Below are 15,802 nucleotides of genomic sequence, written 5' to 3' on the forward strand. Positions count from 1 at the left end.
TCCCTTGAAAAATCAAAACAAACAACAACAAAAACTAGAGGGGAACTGGCATTATTTAAGCAACAATAAGTATTTAATCAATGCTTCTGCAAAGTCTAGTTATAGGTAGATGATAGCCTAGATTTCATTATGGAAAGGTCTGCATGTTACAGCAAAGAGCTTTGTAATCCAGCGATGTCATGTGTTTGTATGTGTATGTAGTCTGCTAAAACTAAAATTTTTTTCTATGATGTCTAAAGGGAGAAATTTCCCTCTCCTTTTCCTTAAAACATTTCCTTAGAAAACCTTGCCAAGCTTATTTTGAAGATGTATGCATATCTTTTAAAAAGCTGAATAAGCCTCTTGCCAGGCTTATACCTCAAGACAGTCTTTTTGGGAGCCATATTTTGATGGGTGATGGCTGAGGTGGAGTTTGCTCTTTCCCTGTCTCCTATGAGTTCTTAGCCTGGAGCCAATTAGTAACTTCTTGTTTATCAAGATAGAATTTCCCCTGCCCCAACTGGATACATACAATAACTTGTATGTAATGAAATTCATCTAGCTATTTTATTTTTATTTATTTGGGGGCGGGGGGAGGAAGAAAACAGAGGGAGAGAATGGCGTGCCAGGGCCTTCAGTTGCTACAACTGAACTCCAGATGAATGTGCTACTTTGTACTTCAGGCTTATTGGGTCCTAGGGAATTGAACCTGGGTCCTTTGGCTTTACAGGCAAGTGCCTTAACTGCTAAGCCATCACTCCAGCCCCATCTAGCTATTTTTAAAAATATATTTTATTTATTTGAGAGAGAGAAAGAACAGGGGTGGGGTGAGAGGAGAGGGGAGGGGAGGGAGAGAGGGAGAGGGAGAGAAAGTGGATGAACCTGGGTCTCCAGTCACTGCAAACAAATTCCAGATGCACATACCCCCTTGTGCATCTGGCTTACATAGGTCCTGGAGAATCAAACCAGGGTCCTTTGGCTTTGCAGGCAAATGCCTTGACCACAAAGCCATTTTTTTTTCTTTTTGTCTTTACAATCTCTTTTAGCAACTTGCCTGTGTTGTGGTCCTCAGCTTAATCTTATTCAGTCATAAAATGGTTTATTTTTTTAAATCTGTGCAGAGGATTATCTGGCTGATAGGACATCATTGTCTCAATCTACCATCTTTTATTTACGTGGCTTTTTGATATAGGGTTTGTTACATAACGAAGACTCCTCCAATTCATGATTCTCCTGCCTTACTTAGCTGGCCTGGTGCTGGGATTAGAGGTGTTTGCCATTATTACCACTGGTTGAGTTTTTACTTTTAGTTTCCTCACCAGGTATATTACTAGAATTTAACAAGAATTCTGCTAATTACCTAGAAAGACAAATATGACTATCTTTAACCAGAGGGTTACATTGAAACACCAACGGGTGATGTCAAGTGGGAAGAATCAGAAGCCAGCAGTTCTAACTCTGATCCTTAATGAAAAGGAAAAACAAAACTTGAAAAGACCACACCTCTCCCCTCAAGATCAGTGTGATCTTTCAAGCTAAGTAAAATGGCTTTCCTCTATTGCTCTGTGTCAAGTAATGATTCAGTCTCTTCTGAGACAATTATTTCTGGTTCATAGTCCTTTAGTCCTTCTGTTTTAACAAATTCAGATAAGGTCAAGGAATCAGATTTTATCCCACTATGACCTTTTCGCTCTAAAAATAAGCCAATATTGTCCCTGTAGGGAAGTCTGATGGTACGGCTGAAGAGTGGCTCTTCAATTCCCAGTAGCTCCCGGGTATGCCGAGATATTACCTGAAATATAAGAAAAAAATTTAGTGGGATTAATTTGAACATACAATTAAATAGAAGTTTTATTTAGTTCCATAGGTGTCTTGTATACTAACTTCTTAAGTTATTTCAATATGAAAATATAATAATACAATCACATCCACTGGCTTATGAAAGCTGGCCTTACCAAACCAAGATCTTGAAGGAAATGTTATATGGGCTGGAGAGATGACTTAGTGGTTAAGGCACTTGCTTGCAAAGCTAAAGGGCCCAGGTTTGATTCCCCAGGACCCATGTCTGGAGTTCATTTGCAGTGGCTAAAGGCCCTGGTGCACCCATTCTCTCTCTGTCTATCTCCTTTCTATCTCTCTACTTGCACATAAATAAATAAAATTTTTAAAAAAGAAGAAATGTTACATGATTTGTTATCCTTTTTTTTTTTTGTTTGTTTTTTTCAAGGTAGTGTCTCCCTGTAGCCCAGGCTGATCTCGAATTCACTATGTAGTCTCGGGCTTGTCTTAAACTCACAAAGATCTTCCTACCTCTGCCTCAGTTTTGATATGGGGTAAATTGTGGATATATTAGCTGCTGCAACAGCAACAATGGGATTATAAATGCTTCACGGAGCCAGGTGTACTGGCGTACGCCTTTAATCCCAGCATTTGGGAGGCAGAGGTAAAGGATTGCCATGAGTTTGAGGCCACCCTAAGACTACATAGTGAATTCCAGGTCAACCTGAGCTAGAGTGAGACCCTATCTCGAAAAACCAAAAAAAAAAAAAAAAAAAAAAAAAAAATACTGCTCAGCAGTTAAAGACACTTGCTTGCAAAGCTTGCAGGCCTAGGTTCGACTCCCCAGGACTCATGTAAAGTCAGATGCACAACACGGTGCATATGTCTGGAGTTATTTGCAATACCAATCTAGGACTGGGGTGTAGTGCAGCTCAGCTGGTAGAATGCTTGTTTAATATGCACAAAGACCTAGATTTGACCCCCAGCAATGTATAAACCGGATACTGTAGTACTTGCCGGTAATACCAGCACTTGAGAGACAGAGGCAGGAGAATCACAAATTCAAGGTCATCCTTACTTATTTAGTGAGTTGGAAACCAGCCTCAGCTATGAGACCCTGTTCTAAAAAGAAAAAAAAAAAAGGGCTGGGCATGGTGGCACACACCTTTAATCCTAGCACTGGGGAGGCAGAGGTAGGTGGATCGTTGTGAACTTGAGGCCAGCCTGAGACGACACAGTGAGTGGTAGGGCAGCCTGGGCTAGAGTGAGACCTTACCCCAAACAACAATGCAACAACAACAACAAACAACAACAAAATCCCACAATTCCCTGCTCTGGAGGGTGCAAGCATGGAAACCTGAGGAGATAAACTACCCCTGAACTTCAGCCCAAGCCACAGCTGAAGCCACAGAGGAACTGGGGAGATGAGCAAGAGCGCTGCTTCCATGACGAACCTGACAATCAGCGTCAGGGTGAAGGAGACAGGCCCTGAGGATACTCAACACCTACCAAAGCTGAGATCCAGAGGCTCCTCAGAGCTCATCACTGAAGTGAACTTAAAACACACACAGCACGGCTCAGGGAATCTTGCAGAAGAGGGGGCAGAAAGACTGTAAGAGCCACAGGTTGAGACATCATGTCCAGAAGCATTCACTCCCCCCCTCACCTGCCAAATAACTGACTGCTATGCCCACAATGCATAACTCACAACCCCACAAGGAATACCTGCAGCCCCACTCAGCGTCCCCAATGGAAAGGGGGCAGTGCCGAGGGAAAAGAGGGCATCAACTCATGATGTATCCATATGAAATATATTGTTAAAAAATAATAAAAGAAAAAAAAAGGTGCTGGAGAGATGGCTTAGCAGTTGAGGTGCTTGCCTGCAAAGCCAAAGGACCCAGGTTCAATTCCCCAGTACCCATGTAAGCCAGATGCACAAGGTGGTAGCACATGTATCTGGAGTTTGTTTGCAGTGGCTGGAGGCCCTGGAGTGCCCATTCCCTCTCTGTCTCCTCTCTCTCTCCTAGCAAATAAGTAAATAAAGTTAACCCCCCCACAAAAAAAACCCCACATAATTGCAAAACACTACAAGTTGGAGGGAATGGTTAGGCCAAGGAAAGTGATCATGGACTTGGTTGTGGGGAGATGAGACCCAAAGACGTAACATAACATAACTTACTTCAAAGTTATACAGCAAAGAGTCAGACATCATGGTGCATGCCTTTAATCCTAGCTCTCAGGAGGCCATGGTAGGAGGGTTGCTGTGAGTTTGAGGCCAGCCTAGACTATGGAGTGAGTTCCAGAGCAGCCTGAGCTAGAGTGAAACCCTACCTCATAAAAACAGAACAAACAAAATGTTGGGAGCTGCAGGGGAGCTACAGGTGGTCTTTAATCTCTTATCCTACAGCCTAGATGAGAAGGCATAGGCACCTGATAGAGGGGCGTTACCACATGGCCCTGGGCACAAGGGCATTGTCTTCTGTATATAAGCTTGTGTCTGCCTGAATAAACCTGATCCTTGATCAGAACTTGTCTTGGCTCCATTCCTTGTGTTTCTTGTCTCAGATTCATTCCCACTCCCTCCTTCGGGGTCTGTTTCGACCTTCGTGCTGCAGGCCAGCACAACAAAAAACCCACCAAAAACAAAGTTATATAGCAAAGCAGACAAAATATACAAAGTATATTTATTTATTTATTATTATTTTTTTTGGTTTTTCGAGGTAGGGTCTCACTCTAGCCCAGGCTGACTTGGAATTCACTATGTAGTCTCAGGGTGGCCTCCAACTCATAGCAATCCTCCTACCTCTGCCTCCCGAGTACTGGGATTAAAGGCCTGTGCCACCATGCCAGGCCACAAAGTATTTTGTAAGTATTAAATACAGCGAGAACTTGGAAAGAGCAGTTACTATGGAATGGCAAGGTCAGGAAGACTTCTTGGGGAGATGAGAATGAGGAATTGGTTGGTCCTGAAGGACAATCAGACTCATATTTATAATAGGAGGAGAGAACAACACAGCCATAGGAAGCTCGCATGAGCAGGTCTGCTTTATGAGGCTGTGAGTTAGACATGGCAGGTTGAAGAAGGCTCACATAACGCTGTTGAGAATGGTAGCTGGAGTAAATTTTATAGGAGGCCTGGAATCCTAAACTAGGAGTTTGGACTATCTTGTATGAGGGGATCCAAAGGTTTCTGAATAGTGTATAAATAATTGGAAAATAAGAATCTAAAACCAGAGCCCTTGCATCCAAAAGACCCATGGGGAGAGGCTAAAAGCTGTGCTCTCGGTACAAATCAATAAATGTCTGAAAAGGGAGAATGAAGAAAGCCAGACAGCCTAAGTGCCATGGAAGGAAGTGTCAGTTGTTAACACTGCAGGGAAAAAGCAACCTCTATGAGCCTGGAGCACTGGAGGAATGATGACACCAACAACAGAAATAGGATTGGAAGAAAAGGAGTTTGGTGTAAGACAGATGGTGGCCCTGTCACTGTACTCCATAAGGGAACTTTATATACAACTCACCTTCATGTCCTCAAAATCCGTTATCCCCATCTGAGGGAGGTTTGAACAATTTACATGGATGAGTTTTCGGCCACTGATGAAATTAGTAGTAAAACACTCCTGTTAGTACAAAATGAACATCACTTAAAAGTATACCACTACAGGGCGGGAAAGATGGCTTGGTGGTTAAGGCAACAGTTAAGACACTTGCCTGAAAAGCCTAAGGATCAAGGTTCAATTACCTAGTACTCACTTAAAGCCAAATGCACAAGGTGGTGCATGTGTCTGAAGTTTGTTTGCAGTGGCTAGAAGCCCTGGTATGCACATTCTCTCCCTTCCAACCTCTCTCTCTACCTGCCCCTCTCTGTCATAAATAATAAATAAATAAAATATTTTAAAAGATACTACTCTAGTTGGAAAGAAAAAAAGGACAATAATAATTCTCTATCTTAGTGCTTGATTGAATTTCATTTTGCTTAATTTTTTTGCATATTGCATACAAGCTTTCTTCCTGTCCCAATGATGTTGTGTGTGTGTGTGTAGCATGTATTGTGTGGTGTGTGCAGATGCATAAACCCTGTGTGTATGTGCACAGAGGTCAGAAGAGACTATTAGGTGTCCCTCTATTGCCTATCCCTGTGCTTCCTTGAGATGGAGTCTCTCACTGAACCTGAAGCTGCCATATTCAGACAGAATGTCTGACCAGCAAGTCCCATCCATTGTCCTGTTTCTACTCCCCATAGGACTAGGGTTATAGGTGTGAATGGTCATGGCCAGCTTTTTACATAGGTACTAAAGAACTAAACTCAGAGTGAATCAAGCTGTCTTGGGCCTATATGTTTGCATGGTAGTTGCTCGTACCTGCTGAGCCACCTCCTCAGTCGCGGCAATGACATTTTTAAGTACAAAAGGTTATCTTGTATCTTTTTGGTGATCTAAAATCACAGCATCAGGGCTGGAGAGATGGCTTAGTGGTTAAGCACTTGCCTGTGAAGCCTAAGGACCCTGGTTCAAGACTTGATTCTCCAGAACCCACGTAAGCCAGATGCACGAGGGGGCACACACGTCTGGAGTTCGTTTGCAGTGGCTGGAGGTCCTGGCGCACCCATTCTCCCTGTCTCTCTCTATCTGTCTCTTTCTCTGTCTGTTGCTCTCAAATAAATAAATAAAAATAAACAAAAAATTTTAAAATCACAGCATCAGTAATCAAAGGCATGAGCCACCATGCCTGGCTAATGTTTTGGTTTTTATTCAAGGATCGCAGAGAAGTATAATCACTGGAATGGATAGGAAAACTAACTGTGAGTCTCACAAAATACAAACATGTTTCAGTCACAGGCTGGGCATGTACCTAGCATACAATGCATTCTTAGCATGTGCATGGCCCTTGGTATAGTCCCCCGCATAACATACTCCCATGCAATCTAAATACCTCCATCACAATCCAGGACTTTTCTGTACTCTTAGTGGAGAAAGGCAAGAATGCATGACAGTATAAAGCATGTGATTTCAACAATGTTATTTTTGTATACCTTGTATTGAGGGAAGCCTAGCTGACTAATCCACTCTGCTACTTCCTCTGGGCTCCATGTAAGATGCTTAAATTGTAGGTCAATCGGTTTTTTTGGCTTGGATTCCTTAGCTTCAGGTTCCAGTTTCTCCAACTCTGGGGCCAAACCTACAACGTTCTTTTCACTAAAGAGCTTTCTTAATTCTACTGAAGGATCTAAGAGATGTATATTTGAGGATTCCTCCTCGACTCGAGTAGGCTGAAGCACTTCTAGGAGTTCTTGAGAATCACGATCTGTAACTGATTCTTCTTCACTTTCTCTAGGAGATCCTAGTGGAGACTCTTCTTTGTCATCAGCTTCTTTTTCTAACAAATCTACTGTTTGGTACTCAGGGTATACCAGTTTACTCTCGTCTACAGAATGCTTATATTGGCTTGATTCTGGCCTATCTTCCTTGGAAAATCCTGTATCTTCTTCTCTCAGCTCAGGTTCATCAGGTAAGTTCTCCTTGGTTGGTTCTGTCTGTGGTGGCACTTGGTCTGTTTCAACTTCCGTTGGTTTTGTTGGTTCCTCCTTTGGAAACTCTGACTCAGTCTGTTCTAGTAGCTCTGGATCTTTCTCCTCACTGGATTCTAATGGTTCTGATTTAGACTTCTCCGGTGGCACTGGTCCTATTGTCTCACTAGATTTTCTCTGTTCCTCGTTTAGATCTTTCAGTTCACTATCTTCCAATGGTTCTAGAACTCTGTCCTCCTCAACCGACCCTCCTCCTGTCTCCTCTTGAACTTCTGCTCTGGTCTCCTGTGGTGGTACCACATCGGTCTCTTCTGTTGTCTCCGGCATCTTTCCCTCAGATGATCTGGTCTCCTCTGGAATTTCCGCGGTCATTTCTGGCGGCTCGGGACTTGTCTCATCAGCTGGTTCTCTTGGTTCTTCCTCAGGAAGTCCCGGTTTGAGCTGTTCCAGCGCCTCTGGAACTTTCTCTCCGGTTGACTTTGTGTTCTCTTCAGAGGAGTCCGGAGCGGCCTGCTCAAGCGGCCCTGGCCCCGTCTCCTCTGGAACCTCTGGCTTAGTCTCTTCTGGAGGCGGGATATCTGCTTCCTCGGGAGATTTTCTCGGCGTAGGGTCCGGAAACTCGGGCTCCGTCACCTCCGATGGCTCCGTCCTTTGCTCCTCCTCGGCAATCTCCGATCCGGTCATCTCTGCGGGAGGCAGGGCTGTCTCTTCACCCGATCCCACTGGTTCCTCACCGGGCAAGTCTAGCGCGCTCTGCTCGGGACCCGTTTCTGCATATGGCTCCCCAAGTCGAGGCGGCCCCTCGGTCTCGGGCCTGGCTTCTGTGGGTGGCTCGGCCACCGCGACCCCCACGTCGCCGTCAAGCCCTCCTCCCATGCCCGCGGAGGACGCCGACTCCCGCCCGCGGGGGCCCTCGGGCTCCGTCTGGACAGACGGCTCTCTCTCGGGCGCCCGGGGCAGCTCTTCTTCCCCCCACGTGCCCGCGGCCGGCGGCTGTTCGCGCTCCGCCCGGCCGGCCTCGTCCTCTCGCGGGCTCCCCGGCTCGGTTTCGGGCGGCTCTGGGTCAGCCTCTGCGGCTGGCTCGGGGGCCGCCTCTGCCCCGGCGTCCGCTCCGACATCTTCGGGTAGTCTGTGAACTCCGGGCGGCTCAGGTCTCTCCGACTCGAGCGTCTCGTTTTCATCCGGTCCAGAATCGTAATCTTCTGGGACTTCAGCCATGACGCGGTCTTCAGGCGGACGCGCGCGCAGGCCTCCTAGCAACCCCGATTTCCGACAGCGTCTCTATGGATACCACAATTTCCGGCCTCGTCTTCCTGAATCTTCCCCGGGTTGTGTTGATTCTTCCCCCAGTCCTGGCTTTTAAAAACTGACAATCAAAAAGAAAAGAAAAACAAAAAACAAAAAGCACGCAGGAGCTCCCCGCGCGTCCCCGTCGCCGGCCCGAGCTGCGGCGGCTCCCCGCGGTTCGCGCGTCCTCGCCGCCGCCGCCGCCGCCGCCGCGTCTTCCGGCCCGGGCTCCGCTCGGCTCCGCTCGGCTCTCGGGCTGCCGCGCTCGCTCGGCCTTCGGCTGTTTCCGGAGCCGCTGGCGGCTCTGAGCCGAGAAGCTGCGGGCGCGGGCTTACAGATGTCGGACAGGCAGGCGGCTGAGGGGCCGGGCGTGTGGAGCCCCGCAGCCCGCCGAGGGTCGACGGGCGGCGCCGGGGACCGCCCGGGAGTGGAGGGGAGCCGGGCGGCCGCCTCAGGTACGCAGGGCCGGGGCTGCTGTGGAGGGTTGGGAGCCGACCGGCCTCAGGGCCCTGCACCTCGGCGCGCGGGTCCTTCCCTCTCCTCCCCCGCCACCCCCGCCGTTCCGGACCCGCGTCAGCGGAGCCCCGGGTCGGGGCGCGACCCCTCGTCCCCGCCGCGGCCGCTAGCCCGGGCCCTGGGTGCGCCCGAGCTTATTTTCTTCCTCATTTTCGAAATGCCGGGGGTGCCGTCCCGCTTCAGGTCTCGGCTCAGCTCCCAGGGCACCGGGGCACGGTTGCTGTGCCCGGTGGCGACGCTGCGGGTTCGCAGCCCACTCTGACCCTAAGCCTCGCCGCCCCCATCCGCCCTCGCCCCGGCTCGCTCACGTCGCGCCGTCCTCTCCGCCACGTCCAGGGCGAGACACGGGCAGCGGGTGGGATGTGGGGGCTTCTGCGTGAACGTCGCTGTCAGAACCGAGGCGGGGAAATCGAGACTGCAGTGGGAATTTTGGCGGCTTCTCTCCAGTCTCCAAGACTGGTGTTCAGGCCGAGGGCGGGGGGGGGGGGGTTGTCTCCATTTCCACCCACTCGTGTTCCCGCATCCCTTTAAAGTGTCCTGGGAGCGCAGGGACACGCGCCCTCTCCGCTGTCACTCGCGATCGCCGCAGGGAATGCACCTGAACGGATGGAGGGGAGAGGATTGGTCACAGCAAATGATTTTCGGGTCTGAAGTTACAGTGGTTGGGGCACCAGGGAGCCTGGGTGTTAGGATTGGAACTCAGATCCCTTCGCTTTGCGTGACCTTGGGCAACAAGTTCCTCAACTTCTCTAAACGCGTCTAGGTTTCTCTCCTGTAAGGTGTGACTACGACAGTACCTGCCTCCTGGCACTAGTGGGAAGATGATGTGAGCCGCTGTGTCTAAAACACCTAACATGTCCGCTACACTCACTTGTTCATTATGAGAATGTAGTCTGGTTTTTGCTCCTCTGAATTACCAGTGCTGCCCGAAGACCTGTTCTTGGGTGGATCTCATCCAACATGGTGGCTTTTCAACCTGTACCCTGAATATATCTCATTTCATCATGTTGCTTCACAGACACCTGTGAATCACTCAGCTCTTCCTCATGACTATTTTCTTGTTTAAAACATTTAACAATTTTGCCTTTTTTTTTTTTTTTTATTCGAGGCAGGGTCTTGCTTTAGTCCAGGCTGACCTAGAACTCACTGTGTAGTTCAGGCTGTCCTTAAACTCATAGTGATCCTCCTACCTCTGCCTCCTCAGTACTGGGATTAAAGACATGCACCTCGTGTTCATTTGTTTTTGAATTATGGGTTTGTGTATTTTTTTCATTGCACTTTATTCCTTCAGGCATTCATCAGTATTCATAACAACTAAATAACTTGCTTTTATGTTCTATGCAGAAAGCCTGTAATTTTGTTAGCTGAGGTTTTATAATTTTTTTTCTAAATTTTATTTATTTGAGAGAGAGGGAGAAACAAGCAGGTGTGTGTATGTGTGGGGGTGGAATGAACCTCCAGGACCTTCAGCCACTGTAAACGAATTCCAGACACATGTGCCACTTTGTGCATCTGGATCCTGGGGAATTGAATCTGGGTCTTTTGGCTTTCCAGGCAAACACCTTGACTGCTAAGCCATCTCTCCAGTCCTTTAATTTTTTAACTATTTTGTTTTTATTTGTTTGAGAGAGAGAATGGGCACATCAGGGCCTCTAGCCACTGCAGATGAACTCCAGATGCATGTGCCACCTTGTGCATCTGGCTTACGTGGGTACTGGGGAATCAATCTTGGGTCCTTTGGCTTTGCAGACAAGTGCATTAATTGCTAAGCCATCTCTTCAGCCCCTGAGGTTTTAATTTTTCTTTTTTCTTTTTCTTTTGGTTCTTTTTTAAAAAACTATTTTATTTATTTATTTATTTGAGAGAAAGGTAGAGAGAGAAAGAGAGAGAGCAAGTGAGTGAAGGCACGCCAGGGCCTTCCACCACTGCAAATGAACTCCAGATGCGTGTGCCCTCTTGTGCATCTGGCTTACGTGGGTCCTGGAGGATCGAAATGGGGTCTTTAGGCTTTGTAGGCAAAGCCTTAACCATTTGGGGTTTTCAAGGCAAATTCTCTAGTTTATGCAGTCCTAGAACTTCATAGCTCCAGGCTGGCCTCAAACTCATGGTGGTCCTCCTGCCTCAGCTTCCCAAGTGTTGGGATTAAAGGCATGTGCCACCACACTGGTTAGCTGAGGTTTTGGTAAAAGGAGGAAAAGGGATTGTGTTCTTATAAATTAAGTTTTCACTAATTGGTCATGGTGGTTTTACTGTTTTATGAATTGTGGGGTTTTTTTTCTCTTTTTTTTTTTTTTTTTTGGTTTTTCGGGGTAGGGTCTCACTCTAGTCCAGGCTGACGTGGAACTCACTATGTAGTCTCAAGGTGGCCTCAAACTCATGGCGACCCACCTACCTCTGTCTCCCTAGTGTTGGGATTAAAGGCATGCATCACCACGCCCAGCTAACTGCAGGGTTTTTTTTTTTTTTGGTTTTTCAAGGTAGGGTCTCACTCTAGCCCAGGCTGACCTGGAATTCACTATGGAGTCTCAGGGTGGCCTCGAACTCATGGCAATCCTCCTACCTCTGCCTTCCGAGTTCTGGGATTAAAGGCATGCAGTACCACGCCTGGCAATTTTTTTAAAAAATTATTTAATTGAGAGCGACAGAGAGAGAAAGAGGCAGAGAGAGAGAAAATGGGTGCACCAGGGCCTCCAGCCACTGCAAATGAACTCCAGACACCTGCACCCCCTTGTGCATCTGGCTAATGTGGGTCCTGGGGAAATAGAACCTTGAACCGGGGTCGATAGGCTTCACAGGCAAGCGCTTAACTGCTAAGCCATCTCCAGTCCCATTTTTTTAAATTGAGATCTTCAAAATATGAATATACATTAATTTGATTTTGTTCTTTTTAGTCCCATTATTCTCTCTTATCCCTTTCCATCCCCTGAGGACTCTTCTCTTTCAGGGTAGTCCTTTGTTGTCTGGTTCCTATGCCTTCTGTCTTCCCATGTCAAAATGTTGATGGACTTTTGTATGTTTTTCTTCCCCCCACGGCAGGGTCTCACTTCCAGCTCAGGCTGATCTAGACTCACTGTAGTCCAGACTGGTCTTGAACTCATGGTGATCGTCCTACCTGAGCCTCTCCAGTCTTGGGATTAAAGGTGTGAGCCACCACATCTGGCTTTGTAATTGTTTTTGATAGTGTGTATCTGCCCTTCTTTCTTTCTTTCTTTCTTTCTTTCTTTCTTTCTTTCTTTCTTTCTTTCTTTCTTTCTTTCCATCCATCCATCCATCCATCCATCCATCCATCTATCTATCTTTCAATTTGGGGCACCTGGGTTCTTTAGTTCCCCAGAGGAAAGAGGCCTTATTCTTATAAAATTCTGTGAGGCATACATATTGCATCACTTAAGGGCAGGCATGTTTTAAAGTCTACAGAACATTGGGGAAATTAAGGGCAAATGTCTCTTAGAACTCAGCAAGAAGACTACAGAGATGGCTTAGCAGTTAAGGATCACGGTTCAATTCCCCAGGAACCACGTAAGCCAGATGCACAAGGGGGCGCATGTGTATGGAGTTTGTTTTCAGTGGCTGGAGGCCCTGGTGTGCCCATTCTGTCGCTCTCACTCTATCTCTTTCTCTCTCAGATAAATAAATAAATAAAATTATTTTAAAAGAGAATTTAAAAAGAGCTCAGCAAGAATATGACCCCCAAGAGTGAGAGCCACTTGCATTTGGTGTTGGACATGGTCAGGTGAGCTTGTATCATTCTAACGTAGGACTAAGAGCAATGTAATAAGTCTTCTTGCAGTGATAGGAATGTTCTAATTTTGTGGCCATTTCACTTTAATTCAAATTTAAAATTGGCAGTTCTCATATTGGATGGTACATAATACTGGAAATTTATGCCAAAGAAACTTTTTCCTTCTTTTTTTTTTTTTTTTTTTTTTAGTTTTTTATTGTGATTTGTCAAATGTTAATAATTGTCTGCCTGTGACTTCTTTTTTCATATAGTGGCTATGTTTTTTCTTTTATTTATTTATTTATTTATTTATTTTGGTTTTTTGAGGTAGGCTCTCCCTAGCTCAGGCTAACCTGGAATTCACTATGTAGTCTCAGGGTGGCCTCGAACTCATGGCGATCCTCCTACCTCTGCCTCCCGAGTGCTGGGATTAAAGGCATGCACCACCATGCCGGGCTCCCGTGGCTGTGTTTTTACAATGTTAAGGTAGTTGATTCTCATGCAGTACAAATCTATGGTGTTGCAGTTTGACCACTGAGGAGCCTGTCCCAGCTGAGTCATATGGTCACTGGATTTGGTTGGGGCATAACTCAGCCAATATGTTTTTGTGTAAGCCTCTCAAGTCTTATAACCACATTGCCTGCTTTTGGTTCCTCTGCACCACAGTCAAAAAGGCCAGGCTAATTATTGCTCAGACTGTAGTGAAGGGGAAGTCCTGGGAGATGCGGTCTAAAGAAACCCTGATCTAGTATTCAAATGCTTTGGAAAAAACCTGCTTTGTGGTTCTTTTGTAAAGAAAACATAGCTTAAGCCTGCTGCATGATCAGAATATCTGAAACCATACTCTGGTGACCGGAAAAGATAATCATTCTCAAAATAATCTAAGTAAATTTAAGAAGTTTTCTATTTTTGCCTTACCTTTGCTGTGCAGGCCATTCATTATAAACTGTTATTCTTTTTTAAAAAGTTTATTTATTTTTAAATATTTTACTTACTTGAGGGAGAGAGAAAGAAAGAGAGAGAGAGAATGAGAACAGGCATGGCAGGGCCTCCAGCCACTGCAAATGAACTTCAGATGTACATCTGGCTTACATGGGTTCTGGGGAATTGAGCCTGTGTTTGTAGACAAACGTCTCAACCACTAAGCCATTTCTCCAGCCCCCAGCTGTTATTCTTGAACTTCCATTGCTTCTCTATTCATTGGTTCCAAGATTTGGGAGGGTTAGGAGCCATGGCATTGATTTTATCATGTTAAAGAATACCATTCCACTATGCTATGGTTACTGTTTATATTGATACTTGAAAGTTGTATTTCTTTCTTCTTTTTTTTTTCTTTGTTTTACGAGGTAGGGTCTCACTCTAGCTTAAGCTGACCTGGAATTCACTATATGTAGTCTCAGGTTGGCCTCGAACTCACAGTGATTCTCCTACCTCTGTCTCCCGAGTGCTGGGATTAAAGGCGTGCACCACCATGCCCGGCATAAAATTTGTATTTCATTCTAATGTTATCCATGGTAATACCAGTTTTGTGGATTCCCACATGCCATTTATAAAAACTGTCCTGGCTTCCCTGCTTTCTTCTAGGTCCATGTGAAGATTGGCTTATACTTGACTGATTTATTAAAGTACATACATAGAAAAATTGGCCTTACCTTCCTTGTAGTAGTTTCAATTTCAGAAAATAAATCTCAGAAACCTAAAAGCCATGTTTATAATTGTTTTTTTTTCTTTCTCTAAAACAAGATTCCATCCTCCCACACTATACTTGGAAATAAACTTATGTTTTTCTTTCTTTTTTTTCTTACTTCCTGCTTCTCTGAATCCAATTAAAAGTTATTTCATGGGGGCTGGAGGGATAGCTTAGCAGTTAAGGCATTTGCCTGCAAAGCCAAAGGACCCAGGTTTGATTCCCCAGGACCCACGTTAGCCAGATGCACAAGGGGGTGCACATATCTGCAGTTGGTTTGCAGTGGCTGGAGGCCCTGGCGTGCCCCTTCTCTCTCTCTCTCTTTCTCTGTCAAATAAATAAATAAAACATTTTTAAAAAGTTGTTTTACCAGTAGTTATTACATAATTTATGGCATTTCTTTAAGTTTAAGAAATAAAAACAATAGCTTTTAACATTTTTCTCTGTGCATAGTAAGCTTTTTTTTTTAAGATGCTATGAGCAGTGGATGTTAACATAAAAATGCTTAATGACTCATAATAAAAATGGAAATCATCACATTATGCCGGGGTTTCCTAATTCACTATGTTGATGAGGATGTGCATAAACACTTTCATGCATTACCCATGGTGTTGTCATTTGGTGCTTTGGAAGTGCTGTCCATATATATCAGAATTAGCACATATTTTCACTGACACGTTCCTTCCTAGGACCTATTATTACTATTTTTGGCATGTGTATTTGTGTGTGCTGTGCATGCCTGTGTGTGTGGGTGGGTGCCCATGAACAAGCAGGTGTACCTGGAGACCAGAGCATCCTCACATAAGTTGTCCATCTCTTCTTGAGAACAGGGTCTGTTGTTGGCCTGATTAGGTTAGGCAGACTGATCAGAGAGTCGCAGTGATCCTCCTGTCTACATCCCCTTGACATTGGCATTAAAGACATACGGCACCATTCCCACCCAACACTTAGATGGGTTCTGGGGATTGAACTTAGTCTTCATGCTTGGGAACCAAGCACTTTACCGACTGAGCCATTTTCCCAGCCCTGCCAGAATCTACTGTATAGTTTTATTCCTTCTATTCCTAGCTTCTTCAGGGCTTTTTCTTTTCTTTTAATTTTCTGGGTTTTTGAGGTAGGGTCTCACTCTAGCTCAGGCTGACCTAGAATTCACTATGTAGTATCAGGGTGACCTTGAACTCATGACAGTCCTCTAACCTCTGCCTCTCCAGTGCTGGGATTAAAGGCGTGGGCTGCCACGCCCGGCTTTTTTTTTTTTTTTTGAAGGGCATGTGCCACCACGCCTGGCCATGCTCAACTTATTTAT

The 15,802-nt window shown here is 45.6% G+C and overlaps 2 protein-coding genes across 2 annotated transcripts in view; one reads left to right on the top strand and one right to left on the bottom strand.

Annotated features, from left to right (window-relative positions):
- Positions 1–895: 895 nt before the first annotated feature.
- On the bottom strand, positions 896–8,653 carry Samd15 (sterile alpha motif domain containing 15). The gene is made up of 3 exons (XM_004649682.2): positions 6,791–8,653; positions 5,280–5,378; positions 896–1,771 (listed from the first exon to the last, which is right to left on the bottom strand). The coding sequence occupies exons 1-3, from the start codon at positions 8,501–8,503 to the stop codon at positions 1,535–1,537; spliced, it is 2,049 nt and encodes a 682-aa protein (XP_004649739.2). The 5' UTR covers positions 8,504–8,653; the 3' UTR covers positions 896–1,534.
- Positions 8,654–8,909: 256 nt separating this feature from the next.
- The window catches only part of Tmed8 (transmembrane p24 trafficking protein family member 8), a 34,788-nt gene continuing 27,895 nt past the window's right edge, over positions 8,910–15,802 (top strand). Inside the window, exon 1 of the mRNA XM_004649382.2 lies at positions 8,910–9,027. Within this exon, the coding sequence (XP_004649439.1) occupies positions 8,910–9,027 (118 nt within the window). The remainder of the gene's footprint in view (positions 9,028–15,802) is intronic.

Source organism: Jaculus jaculus, chromosome 7 (assembly GCF_020740685.1).
Source record: "Jaculus jaculus isolate mJacJac1 chromosome 7, mJacJac1.mat.Y.cur, whole genome shotgun sequence".
NCBI classification, from domain to species: Eukaryota; Metazoa; Chordata; class Mammalia; order Rodentia; family Dipodidae; genus Jaculus; species Jaculus jaculus.

Coding starts and splice junctions, on each gene's coding strand:
- Samd15 (XM_004649682.2), bottom strand. CDS start 8,503: ATGGCTGAAGTCCCAGAAGATTACGATTCTGGACCGGATGAAAACGAG. Junction 5,379..6,790: donor TAGGCTTCCCTCAATACAAG/GTATACAAAAAT, acceptor TTGTACTAACAG/GAGTGTTTTACTACTAATTT. Junction 1,772..5,279: donor CGGATTTTGAGGACATGAAG/GTGAGTTGTATA, acceptor CTTATATTTCAG/GTAATATCTCGGCATACCCG.